Consider the following 13950-nt stretch of genomic DNA (forward strand, 5'->3'; position numbering starts at 1 on the left):
CCTTCTGGCTCTTGAAGGCATTTGAGTTTGTGACCCACGCTCTAGAGTTTCAGCAAATCTCATCTCTGGCACAATTTCTTATGATAAGGAATGAACTCAACATCTTACATAAGAGTTCAGTCAATACTGTTTCCACTGCTTCGAAGCTACCTCCCCTAGACCGGTAGTTGCTGCCTAAATGAAACAACTGTATCACCAGGTAATTGCAGTAGTGAGTCTACTCATCCCGTTCTGCTTCTAAAGCATCATGCACATGGCCATCAACTTAGTCTTTCCTCATTTTATTCCCAGTACCTACAAGATAAAGCTTGAACTGCCCACTGGCATCCAGGGCCCTTCATAATTCAGCCTCCATCTAAATGTTCAAAGCTCTTCCCTTACCGCTCCAGCACAAACTCTCCACTCTCACGTCCACGCCTGGTCCTTGCCTGTTCATTTGCTCACAAGCCCTCCTCCCTTCCCTTTCTGCTTTTCCAGCTTCTCCTTATTCTTCAGAGCTCAACTCAAACTCCACCTTTTCCACTACGCTTTTCTAAATCATCCCAGTCTCAAATGACCTTGCCTCCTTTTAAATATAAACACCTAATAAACTTTTCTTGAATGAATCAATCAATTCTGGCAAGACCACATTCTTATGACCACTTAATTCTGGCCAAACTACTTAAACTTTTTAAGATATATTTTCATCATCTGTAAAAATGTGGTTTTGGCAAGGATTAAATGAGATGTGATTATAAAATTATCTAGCAGAGATGCCACATAGACTCAAAAGATGTTAGGTAGTACAGAGATTCAAGAAATATTAGCCTGATTTACTGCCTTCTTCCCTCTTTTTTTTTTTTTTTTTTTTTTTTGCGGTACGCAGGCCTCTCACTGTTGTGGCCTCTCCCGTTGCGGAGCACAGGCCCCAGACGCACAGGCCCAGCGGCCACGGCTCACAGGCCCAGCCGCTCCGCGGCATGCAGGATCCTCCCGGACCAGGGCATGAACCCGTTTCCCCGGCATCGGCAGGCGGACTCTCAACCACTGCGCCACCAGGGAAGCCCTTCCCTTTTTTACTGTTAATTAACTTTTCAATTCCATATATTTTATCTTCCTAGCTCCATTATTGGAGCAAGGACCCACTTCGTAAAATATTTTTGTATCACTCACTAGCATGGAGCCTTACTGATAAAATATTGTTGAAAAGAAAGCTCCTCTATTGAAAAATATGTCCAGACTGGCTGATGACCCTGGAATTTCCTCCTTCAGAGACATTTTTTCCTGAGCTAAGCATTGCCCCCAGTTAAAATCCAAACCTGCCTGGGAAACAGTAACATGTTTCATTAGTTATAATATCTGTACTGATTAGACTTTTTTGTTTATGAGGAGCAGAAACTACCTTATAGGTTGTTGCTATTATATGAGGTGTGGTGATGGGTCTGATTTTTTTTTCATTGAAGTATAGCTGATTTACAATGTTGTGTTAGTTTTGAGCATACAGCAAAGTGATTCCGTTTTGTAGATAGATAGATGATAGATAGATAGATAGATATACTCTTCCATTATAGGTTATTACAAGATATTGAGTATAGTTCCCTGTGCTATACAGTAGGTCCTGGTTGCTTACCTATTTTATATATAGTAATGTATATCTGTTAATCTCAAATTCTAAATTTATCCTTCCCCCACCTTTTCCCATTGGTAACCATAAGCTTGTTTTCTATGTCTGTATCTTTGTTTTGTAAATAAATTCATTTGTATCATTTTTTTAGATTCCACATATAAGTGATATCATATGATATTTGTCTTCTTCTGTCTGACTTACTTCACTTGGTATGATACTCTCTAGGTTGTAATGGGTTCAATTAATACACTTTAGTATAATTTAGCTTATCTAATATCTTTCCAACATAATTACAACACAAAAGGGGAACATAAGGGGAAAAAGAAAAATACATATACTGCACTATCAGAAAAGGATAAGGAGGGAGGCTGGGTGCAATGCACCATCACAACTGCAGCAAGACAACACCTGGAACCAGGGTGACCACCTGCCTTGATTGGCCCAACCCTAAGAGGTTCCTAGAAAGTGGGGCATTCAGGGCTAAAATTAAGAATATCCTGGACAAACTGGGATAAACTGGTTGCCTTATTAGGCATCAGTGAAATCCCACTGAAACATACACTTTATCTAATTTCAAAAGTGTGCTTAGAGTCAGTACTACACACGGAGCAACACAGACCTGCCCCTGGCTGGTTATCAGCTGGTTAGAGCAAAGTGCTAACAAGAGCGAGGCTAAAGGTTTGACTTCCCGGGAAACTTTGCTCTCTTCCACTATCAGAATCTGTGTACTTCACTTAAGCCCGTCGTTCTCCAGTGTCACTGACTAATCACAAAAGGAGAAGAGAGAACATAGCTACATCAGACCAAACCCTTCCCTGCCACTGGTAACACGGGTGAAAAACTGATGTTTTTCTTGTGAATAAACATTAAGTGATTGAAGAAGCTGAAGATCATCACACAGGAAATTTATTTTCCTCCCTGCTTTTAGTAGGGTTATAAATAACAATGATGATAATACATAGAATATTCTGCTATATGATTTCATTCTAATCTTGTGAGAGACACATGGCTGATACCACACTCAGCAGGGTTGGGATCACCTGTGGTTAGACAGCCAGAAGCAATGGATGGAGCCTGAGCCCTTGCCTCCTAGTGTATTTTTTATTTGTTTGTCTTTGTTGTCATTACCATTTTGGTAGAGGGCTCAGCCTCCTATAACCAGCAAATTACACAACCTGAATGTTGAGACTCCCCGAACTTTGTACATATCACTTCCATAAGAACTCCAGAACTCTTCTGATACCAAAGACCAAGGAGCACAGCCTTAAGGCTCCTATGTGTCTTACCAGATGTGGGCTGGTTATTTCCTGTATGGTAAAGACATAAAACACATCCACATTCCTTGCCCTGTTGATCAGGCTCAGGGGGTTAAAGAAAGCACCCCTACTTTTAATGTTTAGATCTTGCCTGGCTCTGCATCTCGTTGTCTTAAGTTTTTCCTTTTCCATAGACTTTTCTGCCTAAATCCAGAGTTATATGGTGTTCCTGTTAGTAAACTGAAAGCTGAGTTTGCCAAACACGTTTATTTCTCCTTCAGAGCAAATGGGTAGGATGAAAACCACTCTTGTCATACTTACATGTTACTCATTAACTGACTGCAAAAAAAAAATTGCCTCAGCTAGATTAGGAGTCATGTGAAGAGGTAGCTTCCTGCAATGCAGGAACTGAGAGAGGCTGAAACGCAGAGATTTTCACATTATTGGGGAGGTTGAAAAATGAGCCCTTGAGTTTATTTCTTGACTTGGCGATTGACAAGTCCACAATGGTGAAGAAAAGGCTGTCATCATCCAATGACACAGTGTTCCGGTCTGAGATTCCAGGCAGCCCAAGCAAGGTGGGTGCGGAGGCCCGGAACAGCGTCCCTGACAGCCCCGGCTCAGTGTTTCTCAGGTGGGTACATCCCGTCTGCCCCCCTGATGGCCTCAGCCACCCGACAGGTGTTGCTTGGAGAGCCCCTTCCTCATCCCCGGAGGGAGGATTCTGCCAGGGAGAAAGAGAAGGCACAGCCCAGGCCCCTGGGCTGGTGGATTTTAAGGGGGTACATAGCAAAGGACGTGATCTGCTGAGCAAATAGAACTCTTAGCACCATTAAGGGACAATAATTGTTAGTGCCTTCTTCAGTACCTTTTAGTACGTAGTAGAAAACTGGTCAGCTATGCAGTTACTCAATTCCTGACCCACTCTCAGGGTCATAGGAAGTGAAGCCAAATGGTTAAACCAAAAACCTTACTTTGGTGTCAAAATTACTGTATTATTATCAAAATAGTAATTATTAAAATATTAAAATAATTTTCTTCTTTGGACCCTTCTAAATTAAATATTAAAATAGTACTGGCTATGCTCTGATCCAACGACTTACTGTACAGTGATTTAAAGCAGCTTTGACTAGGTTCAGAACATATCTTCTTTAGCTGTAAGTATTAATATCTACATGAACACCACTCTGATAATTATATATTTTTAATGAAAATTCATTTTTCTACTCTTTTTCATTTTATCTCATAATAATTCTCTAGCAACTTATAAAATGTAGAAATCAAGTGCAAGTGGAATCAATTACAAGAAAAAGTTCCTTATGCAACTTTTTTAAAATTGAGGTTTAGTTGATTTACAACATTAGTTTCAGATATACAACATAATGATTCAAATTTTTATAGATTATACCTCATCCAACTTTGGTGTAAACTTTTTTTAATGGAGGTGACATTGGTCTATATCATTACATCGGTTTCATGTTTACAACATTATATTTCTACTTCTATGTACCTTACAGCATGCTTACCACCTAAAATTTACTTGCCGTCTGATGTAAACTTTAATGTAACTTCCATGTAAATTAATCAAGGCAAGGCAGAGGAATAGCCTCCACACCTGAACCTCTCTTTTCTGTATTATATCCAGAAAGTCAATCATTTGATTTATTTTTTAATCATTTAAAATCATTTACACAAAAAAATACTCAAAATCATAGCCTTTAAAAATTAAATACAAAATAACGAAATCACACTTCATTTAATAGCAATCGCATAGCAGACTGTCAAGTGAGGAAAACAAATTCAATAATTTTTAAAAAGAAGTTTTAGAGATCAAGAGTCTGAATTTATGCAAAATGTTGCTTAATACATCTATTTAAGTTGGCTTAATTTTTCCATCCATCATTAAAGTAAATCTACATAACTTGCATTATGGTCATCTGAGCAAGAGCACAATTCCAGTGATTGAAAATGTAAAACTTTGCATTATTTCCATATTTTGCTGAACTTCGAGTGCTTCTTTAATTGCTTCATCTGTCTAATCCTCCTCTTACATTGACCGTAATGCAGACTCTTCTTGGAACTCAAGCTCTAACCAGGAAAAATAAAATCAAATTAAAATGCATAGGACTTCTCTGGGGGTGCAGTGGTTAAGAATCTGCCTGCCAATGCAGGGGACACAGGTTCGAGCCCTGGTCTGGGAAGATCCCACGTGCCGTGGAGCAATGAAGCCCATGCGCCACAACTGCAGAGCCTGCGCTCTAGAGCCCGCGAGCCAGAACTATGGAAGCCCGCACACCTAGAGCCCGTGAAAAAAAAAAAAGAAAGGAAAAAGAAAAAAAGACAGAAACCAACAAGGGCCTACTATATAGCACAGGGAACTACACTCAGTGTCTTGTAATAACCTATAAGGGAAAAGAATCTGAAAAAGAATATATATATACATATGTATACATACACATATAACTGATTCACTTTGCTGTACACCTGAAACTAACACAACATTGTAAATCAGCTATACTTCAATTTAAAAAAAACAACAAAAAAAAGATAAACACTTCCCTTTACCTTAACATTAAGAATTTATGTGGCTGTTGTGGCATCCCATTATCCTTCCCATGAACTACAGCAAATCATATATACCCTCAGATCAGCAAATCACTCAGATAGGCACAGATACAATTTATGCAGTCTTTTTATTCAACCATTCAATTCAACAAAGATTTGTTGAATAACTATTATATGCCAGGCTATGTGGAAGGCACAGCAAATATAATCATAAGTGAGATAGATGTAGTCCCTGTGCTTATGGAGGTTATTAGTTTAATGTCAAAGACAGGCAAAAAAATTATGAATGAATGCATATATACATACATAATTCAAAATATTAATGTATATTTTTATAGGAAAAAATTACAGGGCAGATATGGAGAATAAGGTGGGAAAAACTAATTTAGATTGAGTGGCAAGTCAGGGACTCTCCAAGGACGTGATATCTAGGCTGACTTCAAGGATGAAAAAAGAGCCACAAGCATGAAATGATGGGGAAGGAGCAAGTTGCCCTGAAGAGGGGAGTGAGCTGAGTCCTGAGGAACCTCAGTGGGGTGGCACCTGATGAATCAGAGAGACAAGTAGAGGATGAAGGGGTTTAGAATTCTGTTCTAATCTTGGTGGGAAATCACTGGAGGGTTTAGAGTAGGGGAGTATCATGATGTGACGTTCCCTTTAGAAGGGTATTCTGGCCTCTCTGTAGGTTATTTCCAGTTTGTTGCTCATTCAAGCAATGCTCCGTCTTGCCCATGTCTCTAGTGTGCTTGTACAAGAATGTCTCTAAGATATATATATACCTAGGAGGGGAACTCGGGGCTATAATATGGACATGATTAACTTTACTCAGTATGTCAAATTCTGTTCCAAAGTTCTGTGTCATTTATGCTATTACCAGCATTATTCCGCTTCCTCAACATTGCCATTGTTTGACTTTTCAATTCTTTCTAAACTGGAATGTATGAAATGGCATCTCAGTGTAAATGGTTTCAATGTGCATGTCCCTTATTCAGACAAAAGGAGCATCTTTTCAGCATGTTTATTAGGCATTTTCGTTTCCTCTTCTGTTAAATTCCTGCTCGTGGATTTATGAACCTTTGGGGAAGCAAAGGGAGAGAGGGTACTATCTTTTCCTTATTTGTAGATAGTTTTTGAAATACTCCAGATCCTGATTTTCTGTTAGCTACGTGTGTTGCAAATGTTTTATTCCAGCATATGACTTGTCTGTTCATGCTCTCCATTATGTCTGAGTTCTTACTTTCAATTTATCAGTTTGTTTACTTTTATTTTTCATTGAAGTACAGTTGATTTACAACATTATATTATTTTCAGGTGTACAACATTGTAATTTGATATTTTTATAGACTGCACTCCATACAAAGTTACTATAAAATATTGACTATATTCCCTGTGCTATACATTATATCCTTGTAACTTATTTTACATCTAGTAATTTGTACTTTTTAATCCCCTTCACCTATTTTTCCCCTGCCCCTACCACTCTCCCTTCTGGTAATGACTAGTCTGTTCTCTGTATCTGTGCATCTGTATCTGTTTTGTTTTATTTGTTCATTTGTTTATTTTTTAGATTCTACATATAGGTGAAATCATACAGTGTTTGTCTTTCTCTGATTTATTCGACTTATTTCGCTAAGCATAATGTCCTCCAGGTCCAACCATGTTGTCAAAAATGACAAAATTTCAATATTTTTATGGTATGTGAATAATATTCCATTGTGTGTGTGTATATGTATGTGTGTGTATATATATAGGGTTGGCCAAAAGCTTCATTTGTGTTTTTCTGTAAATCTTACGTTAATGTTCTGTGTATATATACATACATATATATATATATATGTATATATATATATATATATACATATATATATATATAAAACACCTTCTTTATCCATTTATCTGTTGACGGACATTTAGGTTGCTTCCATATCTTGACTATTGTAAATAATGCTGCTATGAACATTGTGGTGCATACATCTTTTCAAATTAGTGTTTTTGTTTTCTTTGTATAAATACCCAAGAGTGGAAATACTGGATCATATGGAAGTTCTATTTTTAAGTTTTGTAAGTAACTCCATACTGTTCTCCATAGTGGCTGTACCAATTTACATTCCCACTAACAGTGCAGGAGGGTTCCCTTTTCTCCACACCCTCACCAACACTAGTTCTTTGTTGTCTTTTTGATAATAGCCATTCTGACTGGTGTGAGGTGGTATCTTGTTTTCTTAATGATTTGCGCTTCCTGTGACTTAAGAATTCCTTCCCCACTCTGAGGTTATAAGAATGTTCTTATGTATTTTCTTCTAAAAGTATGTTTTCTTTTAAAACTAGGGTCCGTTCTGTATTTGGAATTTATTTTAGTTTCTGGTATGAATTAGGGCCTCATCTAATCTTTTATATGGATAATGAATTCTCCCACATTATTTATTGAATAGTCTTTCCTTTCCCCATTAATCTGCAATGGCAGCTCTGTCATATATCACTGTCTTCATTACTATCACCTTATAATAAAAGTTTTGTTATCTGATGAGACAAGACTTCTTACCCACTTCAGAAGTGACTGTCTACTTTTTTTTTTTAATTTTTAAATTAATTAATTTATTTATTTTTGGCTGCATTGGGTCTTCGTTGCTGCACGCGGGCTTGGGCTTTCTCTAGTTGCCGAGAGTAGGGGCTACTCTTCGTTGTGGTGCACGGGATTCTCATTGCGGTGGTTTATCTTGTTGCCGAGCACGGGCTCTAGGCGTGCAGGCTTCAGTAGCTGCAGCTCGTGGGCTGTAGAGCACGGGCTCAGTAGTTGTGGCACACGGGCTTAGTTGCTCTGCGGCATGTGGGATCTTCCCGGGCCAGGGTTCGAACCCGTGTCCCCTGCACTGGCAGGCAGATTCTTAACCAGTGAGCCACCTGGGAAGCCCTGATTGTCTACTTTTGACCGTTTGCTCCACCATTTAAATTTTAGAATTTTAGAATTTGGCTTGTCGCATAAAAACTTTTTTTAAAAGTTGAAATTGCATCAAATCTATTGCTCACTTTGAGGAAATTTGACATTTTATGGTGTTAAATATACCTATTCATACACATGGTGTGGCCTCCATTTATTTAGGTTTTCTTTAATATCCTTTGATAAAGCTTAGATTATTCTACACAAAGATCTTACACATCATTTGTGAGATTTATTCTGAGATACTTTACAACTTTGTTGCTTTTGGAAATATATTTTTAATTTGATTTTGTTGATGTTGTACAGAAATGTAATTAAATTTCTAAATTGATCCTATATTCCACATTCTTACTAAATCTTCTTATTAATTTTAATAATCTGTAGACTGAGTTTTTTGTAGACAATAATATTATTTGAAATTTAAAACTTTTTTTACCTTTCTGAACTTTGCCCTTTTAATCTTTTTTATTTTATTATACAAGCAAGGAACTCCATTATAATGTTGACTATAAATAGTAATTCCAGGCATTCTCATTTTGTCCCTAATTTAAAAGGGAATGCTTTTAACATTTCAGGTTTTATCAGCCTTTCTCAGATTAAAAAAGTTTCCTGGGCTTCCCTGATGGCGCAGTGGTTGGGGGTCCGCCTGCCACGCGGGGGGCCCCCAGTCCAGGAGGATCTCGCATGCCGCGGAGCGGCTGGGCCCGTGGGCCGTGGCCACTGGGCCTGCGCGTCTGGAGCCTGTGCTCCGCGGCGGGAGAGGCCACAACAGTGAGAGGCCTGCGTACCGCAAAAAAAAAAAAAAAAAAAAAATTTCCTTCTTATTGAGGTTTTCTAAGAGATGGTAGAAACTATTGAATACTTTCCTGGCCTCCACTAAGATGATCCACATTTAAAAATCTCTGGCACTCATAAAGCACACAGTACCTCAACATTCAAAGTTCACAACAAGTCATCATTTCCCAAAATACGGAACACTGGACAGCCTTGAAAAACATGAATTGCTTTAAGCTTTATAAACAGACTGGAAAAGGCTCTGGAGAATTAATAGTTCCATAACTTAGTCATTCGGCAAATAAAAATCAGGTATTTTTTAAAATTAGTTTTTGGAGATTTACTATGCAAATTACCATTAGAGCTATTGCTTTTAATAAATTTGTTTCTCCAAAATATTTCTTTTTCGAGCATCAGTCTATTTCAGTTTTAAGTAAAGATGAAAGTTGCCCGGTGGAGCTAATGTGTTGAATGGGGTGCCATGCGCTTTGGGAGGCACAAACAAGGTCCAAGATGACAACCAAAGAGGGCAAATATGGGGCAGTACCAAGCTGGAATGTGAAACCAGGGTGGGACCAGCCCAGGCCTACTCATACTACCCATGCTATGGTTTGGGGACCACTCCAGGCTGCTGCAGTGGACAGTGACCTTGGCAGGTCCAAGACAGCCTTGAATCGCATTCACTCTGCCTCCTCTTAGTGGCTCCAAAGATTCTGCTTCTACTCCTGTACTCATCCAGTTGTCACCAGGGAGTAGAAGAGGAGATGCTGGCCCTTCCTCCCCTCCACTCTACCCTCCCAAGGGCCTTGCTTTTTCTTAGCCAATCCCACTTCTGCTTTTAGGGAAAGGATAGAAGCACTATTTGGTACCTGAAGAACAGGAACACAGTAGACATCATATCTTGACCCGTTTTTACTAGGTGAGCCCATGACCTCAGCTCGTGTTCATCATAGGAATTGTAGGGTTAAGAGTGATATTTAGAAACTGAAGGGAGGCTGAGTTCTAGGAAATGAGCTTCCTTCTCCAGGAGCAGGGATGAGGGTGTAGCAATCAAAGAAAGTAAGACTGTGTTAAGGGGAAAGATAATAGTGTCCTGAGCACAAGGCAGGTATTTCAGTGAATGGACTAAATCTGTTCTTAGTGGGTGAGGTCAGGGTGGCAGGACCAGTGAACTCTGCCAAGCCTTGGGGCTACCAGGGTGTAGTGAAGCAGGGCTGTGGAGGTTAGAATAGGAGGTGACATACAAAGGAATAGGCTTCTTTGATAGGAGAGTTAGAATTTTCCAAGAAGGAGAGCATAGCACTCCCCAGTGCTAACACTGCCAGGAGAGAAGGGACCTACAGTCGCTTTCCCAAACTGTGCCAGGCACTTCTCCACAGTCTACTAATACAGAGCACTCAGTATTCTCTCAATACACATGTTTGATCGTGTCACCGGGCTTTTGTACATGCAGGACGTCTGAAAATTCCTATTCATCTTTCCAGATGCACCTCCTGAAAGGTCTAGTATAACATCAAAGGAGACTCCCCTTTGCCCCCTTACTTCCACCCTCAGAACCAGCAGCCTTTTCTTATTTGTCGGTACCATATTCCATATTAATCACTTAACCAGAATGTATTGCCATCAGGGGAGTGTTTATTATAAAACCAAAGAAGCTTAAGCTTCTACCCTCATTTATTTGGGCCCCTTCCAAGGCCCTGGGAATGTCCCTAGCAAGATGTTCGTGTAGTTGTACATTTCCGTCAACTTTTCAGATAATATTCTAACTACAATTATAATCGCTCTCTCTCTCCATTCCAATTTTCCCTCTGTCACATTCCTCTCCAGTCAGGTAGCCAGGGGCATTTTTGGCACTGTGAGCTAAGGGGAAGTTGTTTGGAGATACATTTAATTTGAGATTAGTGGAATGTATTTATGTGATTTGCCATCATTTCTATGTGCATATAAGTTATTGCTGGTTGTCCTGGTTTCCAGGAATACTCCAATAAACAAATTCACCTTGCTAGGTGACACATAAGTACAGGGCCGGAGATGGCACCATCGTCTAAACATGTCTGACAAGTGCCATGCTTCAGAAGTATGAAGGGAATGGAAGAGAAACAAAGATGGAAATGTGCAGAGCCAGAAGTTGATCTCTGGCAAATTCTTCCCATCACCACACGTGTAAATTGTATGGATTCTGTTCTCACTAATGCCAAGTCACAGCAGAAATTCTCTCCTATTGGGACTTGATACTTGATGAAGCAGCTGATATAAGTATACCAAACTTTATGCTTGTTGCACAGTTTATCAGAATCCCTTGTTTATGGGGCACAAACCCAAGGTAATACTAAAAGCAGCCATTGTCTCTGTATGTGTCACATAGTACATCTTAGCATGACATTATCAAGAATAGGCTTGAATCTGAAAGAAAATGTCTAACCTATCGATAAACTTAAGCTTTTTCTAGAGAAAAGACTAAATTATCTCTTTATTGAAAATATTACAAAATTCTTGAATTTTGAAGAGATCAACAAGTATCAGTTAAAAATAAGAAAATAGCATAGAGTATGTAAGGCAGTTGATTTATGAGTGTTACATTAGTTTTCTGGATTTGGAGGTATTGATGGAATTTGTCAGCTATTTCCAAACTAATAATTTGATATCTTTCCTCTTTCTATATAAATACTCCCTTTCATGCCTAATTTTTTATTCATGATTTTTCTTAAAGAAGACCCTAAATTTGCATAAGTTTTAGGCCCACACAACATTGATCTGGGGCTTCCCTGGTGGTACAGTGGTTGGGAGTCCGCCTGCTGTTGCAGGGAACACGGGTTCGTGCCCCGGTCCGGGAAGATGCCACATGCCGCGGAGCGGCTGGGCCCGTGAGCCATGGCCGCTGAGCCTGCGTGTCCGGAGCCTGTGCTCCGCAAAGGGAGAGGCCACAACAGTGAGAGGCCCGCGTACCACAAAAAAAAACCATTGATCTGCTGCTGATTCTAACTGCTTCTATATCTGTGTTCTCCAGCAGATCTGAGCCTTTTGGTTTTAAAACCTCGTGGAAATCTATTATGGATGAGTTCAGCTTAAAGTCCCATTTTCATTAAAAGCTTTTTATTGTAACAGATTTTTAAAAATCAGGTTCATTTACATGCCTTCATCTCTCTCTCTCTCCCTCTCTCCCCCTCTCCCTCTCTCTCTCTCTCTCTCTCTCTCTCTCTCTCTCTCTCTCTTGCTCTCTCCCTCTCTCGCCTCCATGTTTAACAAAACAAAACCAGCCAAGGGTAATTGAAGTGAAAGTTCTAGGATTTGGCTTCCATGTGTATCTGTATGGGCCTAGATGAGGGCAAATGGAAAGATCTGCCAAGAAGTCCACAAGTGATGAATGAGTGTTTCTGCATCAGCCAGCAGTAATAATAATAGTAATAACAGTCTTCCCTATTTGCACAGTGGCTTACTCGTGGGAACTTTTTACAGATGTGACCTTATAAACTTTGGTGGCTTTTCACTGTGGTAGATGGTTTATGGCTACTCTCTATATTGCTTAGGTGAGGAAAGCAAGTAACAGAAAAGGAAGAGAAGTTTTCTGTTGTTGCCCTACGGCATAATTGAACCGATGACATTAGTTCAGATAGTGAATGTGCAGCCAGTTACATGACTGAAATAGCATTATCCAACTTCGTTAACCAATTTCTTCACCTGGCTTGGCTCAAATTATTTGGAATATTTCCGAAAATCAAATCCATCTTCAAGGGTCATCTCATTCAGTTTCTTCATTGCACCCAAGGTGATTGTTGCAACCCCAGAGGGGACACTATGTGTCAGAAGTAGGCATAATTCTCTGTTTGAAAGACTGAAGACTTTTCTGGGATTCTGATTTCTACACTGAGTCGTTATATGATCCTGTGAGTTTCAGTTAAATTTATGTGTAAAAAGACAATGGTGGGCTTCCCTGGTGGCGCAGTGCTTGAGAGTCCGCCTGCCGATGCAGGAGACGCGTACTTTTGAGTGGTGATAAAAGAACAACTATGGTGGGTAATTTCTTTTAACAGAAAGCTATGGAATACTTTCTATAATCTCTGTGTAGGGATGCTCTGTCTAGGAAGGACTGCCTGGTGTACATCTGGTTTCATCACTTTCTAAACTGTGCAATCTCTCTGTGCCTCACTTTCCTCAATGGCAAAATGGGGATAATCATAGGATTGTGGAGAGTATTAAGTGAGATAATACAGAAAGCGCTTGGCACACAGCAAATGTTCTGACACTAGCTGTGATTATTATAAGGCAGTGAGGGAGATCCACAGAGGAATAATGGTAATATTCACTTATCACCTAGAGGTCTTAGAGGCTAGGAATACATCCTTGCCTCTGTATCCCCAGCACCTGGCACAAAGAAAAAACTCTACAATGAGAAGAGACTCTTGTGGAGTAAAGAAATGGCTAAAGACCCAGCTTCTGCTTCCAGGGGCTCCAGTCTCTGTTGGTGACAGACACACACTCAGGCAAACGTAGAGGGTAGGCAAGGCACATGTACCTTGAAGATTAAATTATTAACCTAACTCTCCACACTATAATTTCCCACAGCATGTTTCCTCTTAATCCCCATGTTGCAATACTTAGATCTGGAAATAAACTGCACATTTCAAATGTTTAGTGGGACAAAATAAACTTTGCCAAATGGGAAAGACTCACAGCTGCCAGGATGATCCTGGAGAAAAAGAAATTCTAGTTTATTCCCTCCAATAAACCCATAGGGGCAGAACAGTGTGCCATGAACAAGCCTCACTCCAAGCATGCTCCTGCGAAAAAGAAAAGAAACCTGACAGCAGGAA

At 39.7% G+C, this 13950-nt stretch overlaps 1 protein-coding gene across 1 annotated transcript in view; it reads left to right on the forward strand.

The window, feature by feature from the left end:
* The first annotated feature begins 3368 nt into the window (after nucleotides 1-3368).
* GRAMD2B (GRAM domain containing 2B) overlaps nucleotides 3369-13950 on the forward strand; it is a 108138-nt gene continuing 97556 nt past the window's right edge. The window contains exon 1 of the mRNA XM_007463723.1: nucleotides 3369-3496. Within this exon, the coding sequence (XP_007463785.1) occupies nucleotides 3369-3496 (128 nt within the window). The remainder of the gene's footprint in view (nucleotides 3497-13950) is intronic.

This window comes from Lipotes vexillifer, unplaced genomic scaffold (genome assembly GCF_000442215.2).
Source record: "Lipotes vexillifer unplaced genomic scaffold, Lipotes_vexillifer_v1.1 scaffold1616, whole genome shotgun sequence".
NCBI classification, from domain to species: Eukaryota; Metazoa; Chordata; class Mammalia; order Artiodactyla; family Lipotidae; genus Lipotes; species Lipotes vexillifer.